General features: G+C 46.6%; 1 protein-coding gene across 1 annotated transcript in view; it reads left to right on the plus strand.

The window, feature by feature from the left end:
• The window catches only part of ARHGAP31 (Rho GTPase activating protein 31), a gene marked incomplete at both ends in the record, with an annotated part of 51,626 nt that extends 31,333 nt beyond the window's left edge, over positions 1 to 20,293 (plus strand). The window contains 10 exons of the mRNA XM_081996407.1: positions 402 to 546; positions 5,180 to 5,262; positions 5,891 to 5,998; positions 8,476 to 8,621; positions 10,452 to 10,650; positions 12,426 to 12,550; positions 14,938 to 14,997; positions 15,673 to 16,299; positions 16,624 to 16,934; positions 17,825 to 20,293. Coding sequence (XP_081852533.1) covers positions 402 to 546; positions 5,180 to 5,262; positions 5,891 to 5,998; positions 8,476 to 8,621; positions 10,452 to 10,650; positions 12,426 to 12,550; positions 14,938 to 14,997; positions 15,673 to 16,299; positions 16,624 to 16,934; positions 17,825 to 20,293 — 4,273 coding nt within the window. The remainder of the gene's footprint in view (positions 1 to 401; positions 547 to 5,179; positions 5,263 to 5,890; positions 5,999 to 8,475; positions 8,622 to 10,451; positions 10,651 to 12,425; positions 12,551 to 14,937; positions 14,998 to 15,672; positions 16,300 to 16,623; positions 16,935 to 17,824) is intronic.
• Positions 20,294 to 21,595: the final 1,302 nt, after the last annotated feature.

Genomic DNA, 21,595 nt, shown 5'->3' on the forward strand with positions numbered 1-21,595 from the left:
AACAGAGCTCTATACTGATGCAGAAGATAAACTTGTCTCTGAAGGGAAAGACAACATTCCAGGGATTAGTCCATGACAAAGAAAAAAATTGTCTCCCTCTGCATCTATTAATGGGAAACTCCTGGAGGGTCTCAGCACAAATGCTGAGATGTTCTCTCTCACTTCAAGACAAAGCAATCTCTTTATATCAGTTTGGGGTCCACTCATGGGACTATATTAGGGAAACCAGAGACTAGCTGAAACCTCGGGGCCTGATCCCAGGAGACAGTCTGGGCCAGTCTGCAGAGACATCTCTGCTTTCCAGTTTGTTTTTCTTCTAGCTGTAAAAGAGTACTTAGGGTGGAGTACTGGGATGCTACAGCTCTTATTTGCCTACACTGTTATGTTTCCATATTTTTCAGACAAGAGTTTGTTTCTGACCAATGCCCGGATCTGACAAGAGAAGTTTACCTCCAGGACATCCACTGCGTGGGGTCGCTCTGCAAGCTGTACTTCAGGGAACTGCCCAACCCTCTCCTTACTTATGAGCTCTACAAGAAATTCACGGTGAGACCCTTTGCTGCTCTTGTTCCTCTCCAGCAGTGTGGATGTGCTGCAGGTTCCTCCATGACAGCTGTTTGGGATTCACTCCAATGTCCTGGCTTCTGGTGCATCTATCTGTATAAACACTTCTCAGTGCTCTTCCCTTCTTGTCTTGCGCTGGCTCTCTTTCCCTGTCCTTGTTTCTTCCCCCCATTTCATGTTTACTTCTCTCAGCTTCTCTGTTGTTTCCTTCCCTTCGTCTTGCTCATTTTTTTCACTGCATTGCTTCCTTGCTGTTACTTTTTCTCCCCACTGTGCATCTCCTCCCAGAATTACTAATTCTCTTTCTTTTCCTCATTACTGTCCACCATTGAGAGTCTTCTGGGTCACCTGGGGCTTGTGATCATAATCACAAGGGTGCCGTTTCCTCCTCCCTGTCCCTCTGACAGTCCCTGACATCTGTGCAAACTGATTGCTCAGCCCATGTGTAAAGCACCAACTTTTCTGCATCTGTAGCATTTTTCACACAGTTTGTCAGAGCGCAAATGGTGACACAGGTTATGCCAGCTATGGCATATCAGGTCCATCATGATCATGTCATAAATACAAATGGCAGAGGAAAGTGGCAGCTGGCCAAGCAAAAATCTCTAACCTTGTTTAAAAGGATTATAATTCAAAGAGCAGTAACTCAATCCTGCAAAACAATCATAGATTATACATGTATACAGTTGGAGCCTAGGAGCAGACTGCAGGGGAGCAGAAAAATAAGACCACAAAGCCTGAGTTTTTAAGAGAGTTGGCTAATTTTGATGACAGGTAATATTTTATTAAAAGGTGGCACAGCAAGCTATGCTTGTTGTTAAGGTTGCCTGCTTCTTACCACTCTAAATCCACTTTCAGTTGTTTATGACACCAACAAATTTAAATCTGGTCATTCAGGCTGAAATCTTACATGCCAGAGGTGTGAATTTTCAGCTCAAAGCATTCACCAGTTTCTTAAAACAGCTGAGATGGGGGGTTGGGGAGGATTGTTTCCTCAGTGTTAGAAACATCCGTCCTTTGTTAAGAATTTCTGTCATCCTATTCTTTCCCATTTGCTGGGAGACAGAAGCGACAGACATCGCCAAAAATGTCAGATGTTGCAGAGAAGTTTTGCAAAATCACGTTTGAGTGAAACGGGCAGAGGCAAGCAATCCTAGCTCCTAGCTCCAGGTGTTGCACTGCCTCTATCCTGAACCAAGCACTTCCAAGCGTCACTGCTATGGCACAGGAGGCACTAAGAGAGACCCACGGGGTGCACACAAGAAGAAGATGTTCTCCAAAGACATCCCTGTTGCCCGCTGTGGGAAGAGGCAGGCACACCTGTGCATGGGGGCTTGCTGTAGGGCAAAGTCGGATGGCACCAGCCAAGCAGCAACCTGCTATAAGAAGTCAGGTAGAGACTGTTAGAGACTACAGCTGAGATGGGGAACACAGGGTGGGAACTGGCTCACTGTCCTGCCTGACAGATACGCAATAGTGTTATGTATCTTGTATCTGTTTCGGTGCCAAATTTTAAGTAACATTGGTCTGTGTTTCAAGGTGATGTATAGTCAAAAGTTTAGTCAAAATTCTCAACAGATCTGAAAAATTGACCTGTATCCTCAGGCTGTTGGGATCCTGAGGATATAGGATGGGATTTGTAAACTAGATACAGTCAGGATGAATAGGACCTTGAAAATACAGGGTATTATTCAACCATTCCCAGTGACAGATGAGTCTCATTCTTGTTGAAGCTATTTGGCTGGTGTCTTTCTGGCTATCAGTACTGATTTATGAAAGAAAAATGCTCTAAAGGAAACATGAAGATTTAGATGGAAACTTTTTTAGGCAAGAATGTTTGCTGAAAAGTGCAGTTTTGGGATGATGACTTGCAGATTTTCGTTAGATAAATTTGGTAAATAGTTTTATTCAAAAGCAAAAGGGAAAACAGTTTTGTAACTGTCTAAATGTTTCTTTTGCAAATACTTTCTAAGGGAAATGTTTCAACATTAAATCAACACATCTAACTCATAAATAAAACATTTTCCAGAAAAGGGTTAAACAGCCCCAAATTTAAATGACAATTTCTTTCACTTTTGTTTGAGTGTGATGCTTTGGTCAGCCTCAGACAATTGTTTTTTAAAATCTTCTGCCAGATCCCCAAAATGTTATCACTTTGCATTGACCTAAAAGGGACTTTTTTTTTTTAAATCTCTGGCTTTCTAGTTTGTCTGCTCAGCCACAAAATCCATTATGCACATAAGTCTACTCAGTAGAGATTTATAATGGGTAACCCACCTGACAGGAAGCACAGTCAGATACCAGGAGGAAAGAAAGAAAAAAGACCAGCTCCCCAAGGAGCAGAAAAACCACTAGGAGCGTGCGTACGCGTGGGGTGTCTGGCCAGGGAATGGTGGCAGCTGTGCCTCTGCAGAAGAGCATTGGTAGAAGTAAAGGATGCACACTAATCCCAGCCTGACTCAGTTGGAGCTGTCTCTGACATGGGACAGGCTCCACTTTGAATCACCAGAGTGATTCAGACATTTGTGGCTAAGGAAAGTAAAATTCTTAATGACTAAGGAGGGGTTGGTCTTTTGGTCATTACTATGTCAAGTTCACGGATGTGACATCCCAGTCATGACCTCACTGGCTATCAACTTTTGCAAAATTATGCCCTCTCATGGTCTGCAGTTTGCCATTTTGTATTCTGGTGGTGGATGCTTGTTTCAGGGGATAGATAACTTGAATCTGCTTGGCTTGTTCTAACCTGGGCTTTGAGGGACTGCGTACTCTGTCAAAGAGAATCAGCTGTAGGAGACCAAGCCTAGCTTCTCTCTTGGGACTCTATACCACTTGTTAATTAGGGCTTGTGAATTGTGCACTCCCAGAATCACCATCAGAGTAAAAAAAAAATCCGAGATTTTAATTGTGTTTTACATAGCTTCTGCTATCCTCCAAGTGTTCTTTTCCCATTTGTAAGATGAGAATTTAAATGACATTAATTCATACATTAACAGATATGTAATAAAATAGTTTCTTCCTTGAATTCTGTATTCTGCTGCTATAATCCTGAGTTTTGAAGGGGGCCTCAGATTTCAAAGGCATAACATGTATGGGTCAGAAGTGTGGCTTGGACATTTGAATGGGTCATGACCTCAGATAGGCTGATACTCACCTGCCGTCTAAGCATTAGGTCTTTGAGACCTGGAAGTTAAATATGGACATGAAAATCAGCACTGGGGGAGAAAATACTGTGTATAATCTAGTGAAATATAATGTTTTAAATGCACCAGGTAAAGTTTGTATTTCTCTCCTCCATCTTTGGACGAGGCCATTGAACTGGAAACCTTGTATGAAGATCACAGAGTTCTTGTAAACTAGTGAGCTCATTTGTTTTTCTTTGCCATCACACCAGTGAGTAAGTTCAAACTAGAGGGCATAGATCTCAATTTGCAATGTTAGGAAACAAAACATGATTCATATTAATTTCTGGCCTTGAAACTGGCAATGTTTGGTTTGCTGGTGGTTGTACATGACAAGTGGTCTGCTGGGAAATGGACAGTGACCAGAGCGGAGATGGCAGAGTTACCAGTGTGGATGTTGTAGTAACTGCAAGGACAAGATGCTTCTCCAGTTGTGGCTGGTAATTTCAGGTTCATAATGTTTAAGCAACGGGTGGTTTGGGATGGGTTATTTCCTTCCTTTCCTAGCAGTGCTGACGTTTGTCTGTAGGCAAAGCTTCTGCTGGTAGCGTGGGTCCCAGCATCTTTCTTTGAACTCGCTCCAAACTCCAGTGGCAGTAGGGTAGGCAGGAGGTTCCCAGACAGTCATGTATTGTTTGAACTTGCTGGTGGTTTGTCCTTCCCCAGCACAAATATTGAAAGGGAATAGCTAAACAGATGAATACCAATGTAGTAAACTCCTAGGAATGCAGACGAAAGCTTATCGTGGCTCTCTAAGCTCTTGGTCCATAGAGACTTGCTCAAGACCAAAATGTATAGCCTTGATTCTGTCTGACCTAGTCTAACCCTGAGTATAATAATTTATTAACCTACCTGGACAGTGATTTTGCTAAGGCTTCTCCCATCATAAAAGATGCAAACTCACACAAACTACTCCTTCTAACTGTCTTCATATGGCTGCCAAAAATATTGCTTGTTTTTATGAATATGTAATATGTATATCCCAGCTGTTTTCATAACACAGGGCTTGAAAGATTTATTTTATTTTAACACAGATTTGTTGGGGCTGTCACTATTTTTTTTCACTACTTTCACATCTCTCTTGCTCTCTTTTTCTATTCCACCCACCACTGCACAAGTTAAAAAAGAGAAAAAGAACAAAAAAAAGAAAAGAAATATAACTCCTAATTGAAGCTCTCAGTCCTTAAATGTCCCTTTTCCCAAAACATTGACCACCCTGTCCCAATAAGTGGGAAGGATGTACTGAGACATAAAATAACACCGCAGCAAATCTCTGCTGTGCTGGGAACACAAAGCAACTTCAACCGATAGCTCCGTAAGGTAACAAGAGAGCATTCCCTCTGAGACAGGCTGTCTCATGTGACCCTCCTTATCCCTCTTCCTCTTCCCCTGAGTCCATTGCCAGGGTGGACTGTTTTCTTGTATCTCCGCAGGAAGCAGTATCACGCTTCCCTGAGGACGAGCAGTTGGCACGAATTCAAAATGTCATCCAGGAGCTCCCCCCATCACATTACAGGTGAGAATGTGTCCACCAAGGTGCTGAGGAACAGTGTGGTGACCTTCACCATCAGGAAATATTGCCTGAAACAGCACTGGTGTTAATTTCCAGAAGTTAATTCCCAAAAGCTGACTCCCCATTTCCGAATCCGACAACAATTTATCTGGCATTTAAATTTCATTAAACAAACCATTGTTAGAGATTGAACAGGCTCTCCCTGCTGCAGTCCATCATCCTCCTTCTCCAGGTATGTTCCCTTGGCACCCTTGGCCAGGGTCCTGGGTGTGGTGAGGAGAAGATGACCTGCTGGACATGCTTGAGCAAGAGCTAAGCCTTCAGTCTCTGCAGCATCCCATTCCAACTCCCATTTGTCTGCTATCTTCCTTGCACCCATCACGCTAAGGATCATTTGGTTCGTGCCCATCCTTGGCCACCCCAGAGCACAGCTGTTCAGGTGTTCACTGCCATCCTGTGTAAATGCTGGTGCTGTAAACCTTCTGCCCTATGGGGCCTGTTGTGCCGTTGCAGACGCTGCCCTCCTTTGAGGAGAGGACAAGAGGCCACGCTGAGTCTGAGCCTTGCTGCCCCAGTGGGCAGGCATTGATCACTTGACACTTTTTTCTCTCTTCCTGTAAAACCACTGCAGAACGCTGGAATACCTGATCAAGCACCTGACTCACCTGGCCTCCTTCAGCAATATGACCAACATGCACACCAGAAACCTGGCCTTGGTGTGGGCTCCCAATCTCCTCAGGTACAGTAGAGAGTCCTCTAATCCAGAGACCAGTGCTGAGCTCCAAGGGGAGCACAAGCACCTGAGCCTGGAGACACATCCCTTGAGGGAAATGCAAAGACAGGGAAAAGCAGAACAACTAAAGGGAACAGCAGAGCAGAGCAGACAGCTTTTAAAAGGAGAAAGAATTCTTCCAGGTTGAATAATCTGAGGTCTTACTGCCAGCATCCAAGGAAGCTTGTGGTTTTGTGTGTTTCTTATAAAAAAAAGCTGTTATTTGCAAGTTGAGTACATTGATTTAAAAATGAGGAGTTAGCTCATCACTGTGGAACGGAAATGACATTTCTGACAGTGCCAGTGCTTCTGCAGAGGGATGGTGAGAGACAGCAAGGCTTGGAAGGGAGGGCAACAGAGCAATAATACTACAGGCCTGTGCCCACATCTGGTTGAACATGTGTGAGATGAGCTTGGTGGGCTTAAGGTGACAGGTAGCGTCAGATCTCAGGACCACAAACTAGTTTGTCATATTTGTTATGCCTGGCACATTACTGTGAAGAGGCCCAGATAAGATGCAGGCAGAGGTTTGGCTGATATGTTGTAGAGCTAAGCAGAACAACTAAAAAGAGTATCTGGAAAAAAATTGAAATATTTTTTATCATAGAATCGTAGAATCTTTGGGTTGGAAGGGACCTTTAAAGGTCATATAGTCTGAGTCTGCTGCAATGAGCAGGGACGTCTTCAACTAGACCAGGTTGCTCAGAGCCCCGTCCAACCTGACCTTGAACGTTTCCAGGGATGGGACATCTACCACCTCTCTGGGCAACCTGTGCCAGTCTTTCACCACCCTCATTGTGAAAAATTTCTTCCTTACATCTAGTTGAAATCTGCCCTCTCTTAGTTTAAAACCATTACCCCTTGTCCTATCACTACAGGCCCTGCTAAAAAGTCTGTCCCTGTCTTTCTTATAAGCCCCCTTTAAGTACTGGAAGGCTGCAATAAGGTCTCCCCGGAGCCTTTTCTTCTCCAGGCTGAACAACCCCAACTCTGTCAGCCTGTCCTCATAGGAGAGGTGTTCCATCCCTGTGATCATTTTTGGGGCCCTCTTCTGAACTCACTCCAACAGGTCCATGTCTTTCCTGTGCTGAGGGCTCCAGAGCTGGACACAGGACTCCAGGTGGGGTCTCACCAGAGCAGAGAAGAGGAGCACAATCACCTCCCTCGACCTTCTGGCCACGCTGCTTTGGATGCAGCCCAGGCTACGGTTGGCCTTCTGGGCTGCAAGCACACATTGCCGGCTCATGTCCAGCTTTTCATCCACCAGTGCCCCCAAGTCCTTCTCACCAGGGCTGCTCTCAACCCCTTCATCTCCCAGCCTCTACTGATACTGGGGGTTGTCTTGTCCCAGGTGTGGGACCCTTGTTGAAATTCCCTCTCTATCCATCCCATACCCATGTGTTCACAAGAATGATCTATACAGGGAGAGTCCAGGACTACAGCTGGGCAGGAGAAGAGCACTGGCAGAGCTGGTGAGAGCAGGGGGAGCCCTGGGCTGGCAGAGGACATGAGGGAGGAACATTGGCTAGAGAGGTATAGGCCTGAAAATCATTCTCTAAAGAGTTTTCTCACCCTTTTAAATCACAAAACAGGCAGAGCAGGTTCTGAAAATGAATTAAATGTTGACTCTATTGAATATCACAAAGTAGACCTTTACTACTGAGATGTTTTCAATTCTAGCATCAATCCTGGTCAAAAAAACTGAAGTCTGTTTCCTTTTGCAATCTTTCGTAAGTGCAAGTCCCAGAGAGGATAAGAAAGGAGCAAGCAATGCAACTGCAGTCTCCTTACAGGGTTATCCTCTTGGCAATGCCCCAAGCTATTATCTAACACACCAGTCATTAACTTTACAAAGGATCCATTGCCCAGAGATAATTTCTTCAGCAACACTTTGGCATGTCAAGATAAGAAATGTTTCTTTGCTGAAAGCAAGAGTGAGAATGTGGGAGTGCAGGGGGCCAGAGAAGAGGCTACTAGGACACATGGCACAGCATTGAAAAAATTGGTGTGGGGAAGACCTGAGCAGGGTTCTAAGGGATTTCACTGCGAGATGATTGAAGCATTCAGCAGGGATCTGGAAGCAGTGTCCAAAGGCTCCTGCACTGTCTTTCAGGATCAACTTTGAAATAGCTGAAAGAGGAGCATAAAGGGAGAATAGTGGTGTTTGAGAATCACAGTTTTATCTACTGCTGAAGAACGTAAAAGTGAAGTAGGGAAAATAACACAGGCAAGAAAGAAAGGTGACAGAGAAAACAGGCAAAATAATTCTTGAAAGAGTGAAAAGGCAGAGAGGATGAGTGCGTGTGAGGGAAAGAGAGCAAGAGGTGCAGCAAGAGTAGGGAAAACATCCCTGTTCTAAGCCTTGCTGGAAGAAAGCTGATTTCCCCTTCCCAGGGGCTGTGTGTGGCAATGCTGGCTACTTGTATACCTCTTCCCTGGTGCAGGTCAAAGGAGATTGAGGCGGTTGGCTGCAATGGGGATGCAGCTTTCCTGGAGGTGCGAGTGCAGCAGCTGGTGATCGAGTTCATCCTGAATCACGTGGATCAGATCTTCAACAACAACAGAAAAGACAGCTGTGCGGAGAACATTGGTATCGGCCTCCCTGAACCACTCTACGTGTTACTTGCCATGTACTCCAGCTCTAACAGTATCCCCTTCCACTAATATTTCAAGCACATCAACCTGCACCATGCTCACAGATTCCCCCAAACATACCTTGAGCCCAATCCCTCATTACTCTTGTCCTCTTCATCCCCATCTCCAACATCTTCTTTTTGAATACTAGCCTGCTTCAGTGTGCTCCCAGATTGCCTCATGATTGCTCTCATATTTTGCATGGTCTCACTTGGCTTAATCCCTTCCGCAAAAGGAAGACCACCTGATTGCTTCTCAATCCTGGCCTAAGCTTTCTCTCTAAGCCCATCAGCCACAGTCTCAATTCTTCTCTCAGGCTCCACCAGTTGTAATTCCTCATACCGATGATACCTGCCCTGCAGCCACCATATCCACCCAAGTCAGAGGCCACACTCCCAAGATAAAACTTAGCTCGTGTTCTAAAAACTTATGTTGTACTTGGGGATGTTTTATATAAAGAGATTTTTTTTTTTCCCTGGGACATCAAAAGTCTTGGGAGATGCTGATTTTTGTAATTTAGTGAAAGGTTTGCTGTCAAAATACTTTTAAGCCTGGGAAGTGAGAGGGCTGGGATCCACAGTGACCTCACATAGTTTCAGAAATATGCATTGTTCTGATTTACACACTGGGAAGACTCATAATACCTGCAGAAGTGAGGGGGTAAATTTTCTGCTTTCCAGCCCTGTGTCAGCTTGTCCATGCACGTTTCCCTTAATATGTTTCCTTTAACATTCCCTGCTAGTCTGTCCTTGGAGCCCACAGTTCCAGTCCAGTGCCCTGCCTGACCTGTAGCATCCCTGCTCTGCTGGTGTGGGTGACATTCCTATGCCCTTTTTTATGCCCTGGCAGAAGGCATGGAGTAAGAAACTGCTACTGTACTCCCTTAAGCATTGCAGCAAAACACTGACTAGAAAATTCCAAGGCTTCTGGTTGTACTGCAGGTCAGTGGCCTAAAACTGACACAAGTTTTATGAGTGCTGAACATTGATGGCCTTTAACAGCTGTGTGGAGTCAGGAGAGGAACATGCTGGTCCCAGTTGATTTCTTAGTGGGAAAATGCCCCTTCACCCAGCCCCTCTGCACAAGCAGGAGCTTGCACCCTGCTTCAGCAGAAGGTCTAAGTACCTAATGGACTACAGAGACTGCGCTTCCTTCATGCATCTTGAGGAGGTCTGTTTAGGACAGGGCTGCTGGTGGGGTGGCATATGGGAAGTGGGTTTTGCCACTGCCCGTGTAAACAGAGTTTACAGTGTAAACAGTATAAACCTTCAGTTTCCAGGACTGTTGGTTACTTCTTTCCATAGCCCTGAAATGCATTAAGAACGTAAAGTAATGATGGTTTTTAGAACACTTTCCCTTCCTTCTTGTTCCCCATTAGAATAAGACAAGGAGAAAGATGTGGAAGTGAGAGAAAGAATTAGGCACCAGGTTTGGGTTGGGGACTGAATTGCTGCAAAATCTGGGGAGGGAAGGAGGGAGAAGAAAAGGGAATATGTGAATCCTGGTGGGTTTTGGAGATGCCTCTTCCACACCGAAGCGTCTTCAGCAGTGGCAGCAATTCTGTGCAACGCAGCCTTCGGCTGGCGAGCGTGGCCCCTGCTGGGAACACACTCGGATGGATAAGGTTGCTGGGGAGATGGAAGACTTATCTGACAAAAAGCCTCTCTCCCTGCACATGCTGCTCCTTTCCTCCCTCCACAGGAGATGTTCCAGTCAAATAAAGACATTAAGCTCTTGCTCTCATCCCTCCTCACCCCAGGCTGGAATGTATTTTCTTGCTTTTCAGAGAGTGCATCGGTTGTGAAAAGTCTGACCCTCCCGTCAGCCTCCATGCCGATGAAACTGGTGAGCCTGGAAGAAGCTCAGGCACGGAGTCTGTCTGCCTCCCACCCTGCTCGGAAGGAGAGAAGAGAGAACAGCTTGCCTGAAATTGTCCCTGTAACTGGGTCCCTCTTCCACACAGTTGTTGACCTCCCTGACAGCAAGTAAGTGCCAAGAGGAGTGTAAAGTGCAAACAAAAAAGTGCAGGTTCCCCAGCAAGATCAGGGATGAGAATTTAATTAACGTGATACCCACACACCTACAGCCACTGTAGAGAGAAAATTGTGTGCTCTTCTCAAAAGAGGCACAGCTGCTCCTGAGAAGCATTGCAGTTGCTGGGTTCATAGCTCCACTAGTCCTCATCCCTCCGTTGGGGCAGAACCTTGCAGACCTCCTGCAGGAGGAAGTAATTGCCTTTGCATCCTTGTGTCAGCTCAGGATTTGGCTAAACATGGGCTGAACATGGAGCGGGTCCAGACACAGGTCTTCTATGAGTTCCACCTGCTGGGGGCTGGTCCACAGCCCACCTGGTGGCATTGACCTGCTCAGCCTCATCATTCTCCAGGTTCCTCTGCACTCATAGCCAAGCAGAAAGGTGGATTTTCACTCCTAGCATGGAGAGATGTTTACATAGTGGCATCTATGCCATCTATGCCTATGACAGGAGAAGAGTCCGATTTCAGCTGAGGTTGCTGTAGTTGTTGGCACTGCTGCCCAGCATAAGTATTTATCTATTGGTCTATCTGTCTGTTAATATATGGCCACTCTGCTGCCTGGTTCTGACAGATCATAGCCTCTGCAGAAGGAGGCTCATTAATCTACTGACACATAAAGCCCCGTAGCAAAGATATTTATTTGCACTTGATATATTAAAGCAAAAAGGAGCCATCTAACAGAATACTGGCAAGAGGGTAACCAGCTTAAGACAAGAGGGTGTATTGCCCCTCTAGAGTGCCTTTTCCTTTCTCACTTGAAGAGAACGATCCTATCCCCAAGGTATTAATCCTCTTTGTAGGACTGATTTGTGCTCTTCTGAGAACTGATCTGAAAGAAAAGCAGAACTGTGGGGCTAGAAAGCCCATTATGGAGAGCAAGACAGGAAGATAAGAGGGTTCTTGCTCTGAAAGAGGGGAGATTGAAGGAGTCATCAGAATCAGTATGTGAAGGAACTGAAACAGACCTTCATGCAGTAATGTTCATAGAAGAAAACTGGCTTCAGGAGTAGCAGCTTCTTTCTGTTTAAAGCGGGGATTTCCAAAAAGATACAAGGAACTGGTGTCCCACTTCCTCTGACAGTTATGAGAAATTGATTTAATTCCATTGAGCCTCCTCCTTTTTGGTTAGTACATTATACTTGCATATGATCATATAACACCTATGATTAAATTAATGTTGGCCTGAGAAACATTAATAGCTACTCTGTATTAAGGGATCCTTTTTTTTTTGCGAAGTCATAAAAACTGTAAGAAAGACATGGGCTTTAAAGGATAGCTTTGTGCACTGAGCGATTGTACCAGTTCCATCAGTTGTCTGGAATTTATCTTGCATTCTGTCACTACAACCTGTTAAAAAGGCATTTTTTCTTTACTGTACTGCAAAATAGTTCTAGGCTCAGAAACCTCTTCTTTCTGGAGACGAGCCTGGTTGCTTGCTCAGTCAATCACAGCTGCTGTAGCATGATGCCAGAGCCAACTCTCTGAAGAGTCGGCTTTGGTGTCTTTCCATCCATGACACGGTTAAATCAGCAGTAGTGATAAATCACTTACAGAAAAGCAAAAGTTGGTTGTGTAGCTATGCCTTGCAAGCCCTAGAATTAAAGAAGGCGTGAAAAGAAAAGAGGGACATTGTTGAGGGGAGAGAGCTCTGAGGCTTTAGTGGGATATTAAAAAGACAAAAGTCTCCAGAGTTTGGTAACCTCCTGAGCCCTTTTTCCTTCCAGGAGAAAATTATCTACCAAGTCCAAGAAATGGAAATCAATATTTAACTTGGGCCGTTCCGGCTCAGAATCAAAGTCTAAACTGAGTCGAAATGGGAGTGTCTTCGTAAGAGCACAGAAGATCTCTGGTAAGAATGCGCTTTTCAGTTAGGTATTTCTCTCTGCAGCTTTCTCCTGCGATAGTTGATAGCGTGGGGCAACCTGTATCCACATGACAGTAATACTATTAGACTTGAGATAGTCTAATGGGGTCATGTTTGTTGCCTTGTTTCATGCACATCTCATTTTCATGTGGTGGCGAGAAGTATCCTTTCGGGAGTATATGCCAGGCAGCTACAGTATGTATTCCATTTTGGTATGTTATAAACAGGCTCCTGTTGACCAGCTGTCAAGCTTGGGGACTCAGAAATGCTATGCAGGTTTGGATTAGTCCACTCTTCAAGCCCAGGCAGCCTCTGGCTCCTAATGTTCCTTACATGGCACTGGATAAATGGCTGTCCTTCCACTAAAGGGCATTAAAGTACAACTGTGTTCAGTGTCTTTGTGAAAAACAAGGTGCCAGGAGCTCCGATGGCTTCTGGCTCTCAGCACTTCGAGGGAAGCTATTACTTTTGCAGAATTTACAAGAGAGAAGTTGTCTTTTCTCCTGGCTATAATCCCAAGTTCTAGCCCCTCCTGAGCTGCAATCTCTTCAACACTCTGCTTCCTAGAAAATCACATGGCAGTGCCAATTGCCAATGTTCAGAAATGATGACTCAAGTTCTAAAAATCATGAAGTTGACTTAAAACTAATCACAATTTTTAAAAGAAAGCATACCCTTTTTTACCTGAGTTCACAAAGAAGTGTTTCAGGTTTATATGTCCTAGAATTTTTTAGTATCTCCAAGTCAAGAAATTTAGTTTTTAAAAAGAAGATGAAGGTGGAATTTTTGTATATCATGACTCCAGGAGCTGGTGTTTGGAGAAGCACTACCAAACACTGCAAGACTTAAAATAAAATAGTTAATGATGTTGGCAACATTACCTACCCCCACATAGAAGAGAGGCTGTATTTGGATCAGAAGTGAGTGTGAAGCCAAATGCTGTATCCTGCTCTTTTTGGACCCCTGCCTTCTGCCATGTTTTGCATGTACAGATGGCCTTGCATAGGCAGACCTCAAAATAGCTCTCCATCCTATTTTGACCACGGGATCACCTTCTCACTTTGATAAGAAATGCTCTGCCCCAAAATAGGGATAACCCAAGGATGCCCAGGAATGACTGGAGCCCAGTGATCGTGGGGGCCGAGCCTTGTTCCAAGCACAGTACTGAGTGGCAGGAGGCTGTACATTTCCACCAACAGGACACACAAATGCACAACCGTGCGCAGCGATTTAGGCACTGAAGTAGTGCTTTTGAGAAGCAGTGCTTCAGCGCTGCCGTGTTGTATTTTTGTGTGCTCTCTGCTTACAGCCTAATGTGAGGAAACAGATGAACTTGCGGCTGAAACTCAGCACTGCTTTAACACAGTTTGTGTCCGTGCACACAAGCCTGCGAGTCACATAAAACGTGAACTCCACAGGTTGAATGCTGTTCCTCAGGGAAAGCGGAGCCAGTACTCAAGACATCATGCCATATGAATGTAAAAGGTAGCCAGGACTACATATAAATGCAAAAAGTAGCTGGAGTTTCTCCTATACTCATGTTAAAGTCAGTCCCAGAAGCCTTAATTATATAAAGAAATGAAGTCCAACAAGCCTGCTCACTTTCTGCCTTACCTACTTTGTGCAACACTGTAAACAGCAAACTTTGCTCCCAGACATCTTCCAGAGCTCCACAGACCCTTTTTGGGCTGCCAGAGACTAACTTGTCTTCCTTGTCAGCTACGTTCCCCCCATCTCCCCTTTTCAGAGTGGTAACAGCTACACGCTTCCAAAACCTCCCAGGAACAGACCTGTAGCATGCCTGGTGACAAATGGCAGCTTGTTTCTGGACAAGCACGTCCAGCGAGGATGACCAAGAAAATAGGTTGCTTATTGCCCTGATAAATCTCCCGAAGCGCTTGCTGCAGGCAGGATATGCTCATGCCAGCAAAAGAGCTTGGGAGTGCAACGTAAAAATAACCTAACATTTGCTATCAGGAATGAGAGGTGAGAAGGCATTTATGTCAGGTTAGTTAAAAAGTCCCTGCAACCAATAGCCTGACTTGGTTGGGGAGGGCAGTGGTGCATAAGAGCTTTCGGGATGCTTAACTGCTTCGCAGTGGAGATGGTGGTGACTGGCTGGGTTAAGTATAGCTCTCCACATGTCCAGCAGGTGCAAAGCTGTTGTTAGCACTAGCAGATCCCCAGCTGTGTGGACAAGTGTTGTGGGTAATAAGCCGCGTGGTGTGGATAGAGAGGGGGAATGCTTGGAAATGGAAAATGACTTTGCTGTCTGCCAGGCATGCCCGTCTATATGTAGCCTTCGGTCTTTATGGGCTGAAACCCAAAGAGCTGCAGGATCTGAAGCCTGTTTCTAAAACTAATTTCCGCAGAAAAAGCAACTATTCGGCCTGCGAAGAGCATGGACTCGCTGTGTTCCCTGCCAGTGGAAGGTGAGACAACAATAGCCTATACTGTAAGGGTGAAGGGCTGTACCTCTGAATTCTCAGATTTCCCGCTGCCTGCACAGATACAGTGGTCTGTTTCTTTGCCAATCTCACTGTGTTATGTATATTCGTATGCTTATGCTGTGGCTGCTCATACGTACCCCCACCTTTGTGTACACGCATTTGTAATGCTTCTCTGTGTCTTTTATGTTGGTGCATGCACGTGAGAGTGAGCACTGTGCCTAGCTGCATCTTTATTAGCAGTAGGATTGCTTCAATTTAATTCTTGGTTATTCTGGGCACAAAATTCCCATTTATAAGGAAAAGTATAAAACAGTGAAAACTGCTTGCAATAAACCAACAAAGCCCGGAGGTGTAATCTTTGTGGGCAATGCACGCTGGTCCTAGACTTGGCGGCATCTGATTGAGGGGCCTCTAATAAAAGTCTTTCTTAGGTCATTTCCACTAGAGGGCATCCTATCCAGCCCTGCCTGCTCAGTTTGAAGGAGGTCCCAGGGCTGGAGCCTGGAAGTTGTTCAGTGCCTGCTGTCCCCATCCCTCTGGGGAAAGATGGGTGTTTGCCAGGGCAGGACCCATCTTCGGAGGAGGGCTCCTCAGAGAGGAAGGTTGATTGCTAGTGCTTCGCTTCTCACTGACTCCCTTGTATCTTCCCTCCTGTAGGGGAGGATGAGAAGAGCAGATTCAAACGGACAGTGACTACTGGAGGGTTTTTTGTCCCAGTGATGAAGATACGGACAGGAGGCACAGGCAGCTCATATGACCTCAGCAAGGAGAATGACTGGGAGCGGGAAGGATCTGCCATGGGGGCCAAAGGATGCTCAGAGCTGAGTGGGGAGAAAGGTCCTCCCCGGACACCGCAGGCAAAGTCACCCCCTGAGCAGCTGAAGGTCTTCCGGGCAGCAGAGGATGCTGAAAATGAGCAGACTTCCCCAAAAGGCGGCCGCATGTTCTACACCTCTGAAACAGCTGCCAAGTCAGGCTTCCCAAGCAGCCTCTTTCCCTTGGAGGCCTCCCCTCGCCACCAGAGGAAAGCCCTGAACATCTCGGAGCCCTTCGCCGTCTCTGTCCCCCTCCGGGTATCCGCAGTCATCAGCACCAACAGTACCCCCTGCCGCGTGCCCGCCAAGGAGAAGCTTTCCCTCTCCAGCCTAGAGGAGCTGTCTTCCCTGGTGGCTGAGACCGCGAGCTCCTCTGCCCTGGAAGCAGGGACGCACACGAGCACAGAGCAGGCGCCAGAGCAGAAGGAGAAACAGCCAGGGCCTACCCTGCCAGCAGAAGCATCCAGAGGTAAAAATATGTAAGGATGGAGGGGCATGTGGAGTCTCTGTCAGGCTAATGGAGGTGCCCTGTAGCTCAGTGGCATAGAGGTTGCTCCAGCCTGCTTTTGTGGCAGAAAAGAGACCAAGCTGTATCAGGATGAGCGTTGATGGTAGCAGGTCAGGTTGGTGCTTGTTGCAGTAATGAGACTGGGCAGGTGAGTGGCCTCCCGGTACCTGGAGGGAGCTCTTTAGCTTTATTAGTTGGCATTGGGTTGAAACAGCACCGCTTTGTCTCAGGGCACATGTTTTCAGTCACAAGTAGTTACACCATTCATTTGTGTTTCTGATCCAGGCTCTCACTCTGAGGAGCTGGTGGCAGCCAGGAAACTGGAGTCCTTAGAAACTCCACAGCCAGCAGCAGAAAATCAGGAGATGTTACGTGGGCAAAGCAGCTGCACAAGTAGCACTAGCAGCCCCCGGCAGTCCTCAGAGCAGAGTCCTACCTTGGAACAAACACCAGCCTCAGAGGCTCATATGGGGCCACTCCCTGCAGACAAGGCAGAACAAACACAGCTCAAGGTGAAGGATGGCTCCTCAGAAGGAAGCTGTGGCCAGCAGGAGATCGAGACGGCTAAGACAGAAGGGTCATGCTCAAGACATGTGGTAAGGAAGAAAACATGACAAAAAAGATGGGGGACAATGTCTTGGTGGTGACTGGGAGGTTGTTTAAAGTTTCACTGTGTGTCTGTAGTCACAAAAACTCTATGACCTAGTCTAAGCAGGGTCAAGAATTGACCATGTACTGATTTTACATCTGTCCACATCACCATGTGGTGATTTACCTTTACACAACTACGTACTGTGCCCTTTTGGTCTTCTTCTCCTCTAACTATACGACTGCAGTCAGTACAATCTGTCTGCTCTGAGACTCCAGATGTGAGACTGTCTGGACATCTGAGCATTTTGACCTATGGTCTCTGAATTCCCCTTCTGTTTTTGCTGTCCCATGTGTCCTGAGCAGCGTGAACAGTCCTTTTTTCTTCCATTGTCTACACACTTTTTTTTTTTTTTAATTATTATTTTTGCCTCCTCTGTATCTCCAGCAGAGCTTTTCCACCAAGCTTCTTACAGCAATACTCATCTCTGGACAGCTATTTAAAGAACTGTTGGCATAGCTTCTTGAATAGATTATTCATTCCAGTTCGTGTGTGATTTGGGAATGCAGATCCTCTGGCAAGGCCAAGCAAACCTGAATGGGAAGGAGCTGAGAAACAGGCTGAGACATTCCAGCTACTCATTCACCTCACTGTTTCAGTACATCTTTCCAGGCCTCCTTTTGGCTGAACCTCTGATCTTCTCCTCCATAAACCCAGTTGTTTATAGATGGATTTCCTTCCTTGAACTGGTAGCAGTATGTGTGTCTGTGTTTCTGTACCCATGAGTGTACTCATGTAGGAGCTTGTCTATTCTAAGAGGGCTGTTTGAGGAAAATGGAGGGGTATTTACTGGTAAGTTGTGAGCTGCCAGGTCATGGCATTTCTTCTGTTTTTCAGATTGAGGAGGACCATACTAATGCCCTTCTTGAACCGCTGTGGCCAGACATACAGCAGGAACTGAAAATTATTGAACCTGAAGAGGAGCTCTTGCTCTTGCCAGCAGCTGTCCCCAAGACGGGCCTGATTTCTGAATCTTCTTCTTCAGTACAAACAGAGAGTACTTCCTCTGGCCCAAGGCAGAGTCCAACACTGTCTGAGCAGAAATCTGCAAGCAGAACACCACAGATAACAACCCTGGTGCCTTTATTCGCTGTCACCGGCATGGAACGACAAGGCAGCCTCCACAACTGCCAGTCTGATGTGGTTGCACAGCAGAGTTGTGATTCAGCCCTACCCAAACTGAGTCCTCTTCTGACTGGCACAGCTGCTCCAAAAAAACACCACCCAGTGGTGGACAGCAGGAGTGAATGTCTCACTCCTCCCCTGGACTGGAAGCTTCATAGTCAATCAGGATTTAATGAGATTGCCCCAAGTGATGAATTTTCTTGTTCCAAAGGAGCGTGTCCAGAGTCAGGGAAAGAAAAAGATAGCACTTGCCAGCTGCAAAGGGAAAAGGATGGTTTTACCAGAGTCCAGACTCAGAGGGAGCATCCTGAGATAATGACTGCTGATGAAAGGGACACATTCTCCTCCAAGGCGCTGAGTGGAGCTGGAATCCAGGAGCTGAAGGAGGGCAATGCTGTTAGCAGAACCCATGATGCTGGTGACCAGGATGATGAGGATACCTGGACAGATAATGTGCAGAGCTTAGAACTTGTGGAGCCATGGGAGGATCACCAGTGGGTTACAAGCCCACTCCATTCCCCCACCTTTAAGGACATTCAGGAGAAGATGATACAGGAGTTTCAGCCGCAGAGCCAGAGAGCAGAGACAAGCTTTTCTCTTAGACCACGATTCAGTCGCAGCCTCTCCCTGGACAGTAAAGACACAGTGATGAGTCTGTGGACTATCCCATTCTCTTTCACAGATACCACTGACCAGCAGCAACCATGCAATGACATTCTGCCAGTGACTTGTGAGCTTCCCAAAACACAACCCATTTTCCCCTCCAGTTTGAGCAAACCTAAGGAAGATGAGAATGGCACAAATCCTCCAGAAGAACCTTTGAAACTTGAGGAGCTGAGATACCCCCTCAGCAGGGAGGAAGCACCAGCTGAGAAAGAAGGACATTCCAGAATCCCTCTTTCAGAGCCAGAGGAAAAGAAAGTGGATGTGAGCAAAGAAAACCCTTGGAGCTTAAAGCTTGAGCTGTCTTTACCATACCAAAACAGCCCAGGAAGTTCTTCACAGGTGAAGAAGACAAAGGAGGAGTTATCTATGTCTCAGGACACTGTCCTGGGAGCAGAGACTGTTACCAAAGCATTGTGCTCTGCCACTGAGTCACAGTTGAGTGATAAAGGTGAAGAAACACCTCGCAAAGTGAAGACTAGGCCATCGTCGCTCAACTTGGATTCACTCCTTCCAGCCACAGATTTCTTTGCATTTGAGAGCCTGTCCATGCCCTCTGCCCCTGGGAGCCTCTTGTGTGGGCAGAAGGAGGTAAAAAGCAGTGATTCTGTCCCATCTCTGCCGACTGCCTGCCCTGCTGCCAAGAAAGGTGTTCCCTGGGGGTCTCATTTCAATGCCCACGTGGATCTAGACTTGGATTACCTGGCAGTGGCCCACGCCACCACTGGCCGTCGTAACTCTGCCCCTGTCAGCGTGTCAGCAGTCAGGACCTCCTTCATGATTAAGATGTGCCAGGCTAGAGCGGTGCCTGTGATACCACCCAAGATTCAGTACACTCAGATCCCCCAGCCCCTGCAAGCTCAGAACGCTGCTCCAGTGGCTGAGAAGAAGGAAGCAGAAGCCAAGCAGCCCATCAGGCAGACTCAACGGGTGGCATGGAGCCACCTGGAGGCCCCCAAGAGCCCACCAACAGAGAAGAAAGTCAAAGCAGAGAAAGAAAACAGTGACCCAGCTCAAAAGGACTCAGCCTGTCCTTGGCACAGCAGCCTTGGCTCCCAACTGGAGCCGTCTCAGTCCAGCCATCACCCTGGTCTGGATGCCCCTGTTCTGCGCCGAAAGCGCACCTCTGAGGGGGAGACAGCTGGAGATAATCCACAGTCCTCAAAGATGGAGAGGCCATCAGGTTTCTCCAAGCCTTCCTATAGATCTAGACCTGGGAGGCCCCAGAGTCTGATTCTCTTCAGTCCCCCTTTCCCCATTATGGACCACCCCTCCTCTTCAGCAGACTCCAGGGTGTTGTTATCACCCATAAGGAGCCCCACTCAGACCACCTCTTCGAGCCCCATTTGTGGCGATCTGTCTGAGACTTCGCGGACAACACCTGAGGGGGTGACGCTGCGGAACAAAATGACCATCCCCAAGAATGGCCAGAGACTGGAGACGTCTACCAGCTGCTTTTACCAGCCCCAGAGGCGCTCTGTGATTCTGGATGGACGAAGTGGGAGGCAGATCGAATAGCAACTGCTTCTCTTATTCCTTTTCTGTGGTGGATGGAAGTGTCTGAGACCAAGTCTGTTGCCATTTTGCTGTTGTTATAACTGTTTTGTGCAAGATGGACCCGAATCCTTTACAGTTTCCTGCAAAGCATTTTACTATGGGAGGGTCATAGTCTTTTGTCTTGCTTTTCCTTCCCTTTCTCACCCCTGCCTAGTCCCTCACTGTCTGCTTTTTTTTTTGTAAGCCAGTCCCAGGGAACTTGTATTTCCTCATACCTATTGTCTAAAAAGCCCTGTGAAAGTCTCATCCTCCCTATGGAAAAAAGGAATAATAAATCTTGGTATAATTAGAAAATAGGGCTGGGAGGAAACGCTATTCCAAAGCACTGCAGCCCAGAGTGCATGGGCACAACATCTGCTGAGGAGGTAAGTCCAGGTATTTGGGAGCTCCCTCCATTGTTTTCTAGCCACCAGTGAAGGAACATGCCTATCCATCTCTGTTGTCTGATTTAAGCAGTGTAAGTAAACAGTGCAGGAGGCTGGAGATAGCTGAAGAGAAAGGTGAAGCTGGCATGAGCAAGTCACACAGGGTGTGAGACACCCAAGGATGTTCCAGTGACAAACATGCAACCTGAAGGCGCTGCTTCCAGCTCTGTCCTTGCGTCAAAGGTGTGCTCTTTCCATCATGTGCAAGGGCTGGAAGGAAAGTAGCTGAACAGGAAACGCCTAGTTGTTCTTTTAATCTTCTAAGTCCTGCTCATGAGTTTTGTTGTGCTCAGCCATGCTTTCCTTGGGCAGACAAGGTCTGTGTGACTGGGGAATAAGTGTGTAGCTGGCTGTCCAGTGGTAAAGACTTGTCAGGTTGGTATCAATGAAAACAAAGATACAGTCATAACAAAGGCCAGTATCAACTATTTTCATCGTTACTTAAAGCCAGATGACACCTCTGCAACTGTCTCCAGCTGTGCTCCACACTGGCAACAGCAGAGAAAAGCAAGAGGATCTTCTGATCTGCATGTCCTTGGGCTATTGCCCTCTTGCACCTTGGCTGACATATCTTTGACCCTTGGCCTTTCATTGCCACTGTGTGGCATGTCCCCAGGTGCTTTTTCCTTCTTTAAACATCCTCTCCTTGTGATTTTATACCCTTTCTGTATGAGCATGTCTGGTTGTCACCTCCCTGCCCCTCAGTGCTTTCAAATTTATTGAGAGTAGGGTAAAGAGGATGATTCGTGGGACTGCAGAACAGATCATGAACAATATCCCGAGAGGGGGATTTGAAGTGAATTAAACTCTCTCCTGAAGGGCCGTTATTGTTACAGGC

This window comes from Phaethon aethereus, assembly GCF_964289735.1.
Source record: "Phaethon aethereus genome assembly, chromosome: 1".
In the NCBI taxonomy this organism is placed as follows: Eukaryota; Metazoa; Chordata; class Aves; order Phaethontiformes; family Phaethontidae; genus Phaethon; species Phaethon aethereus.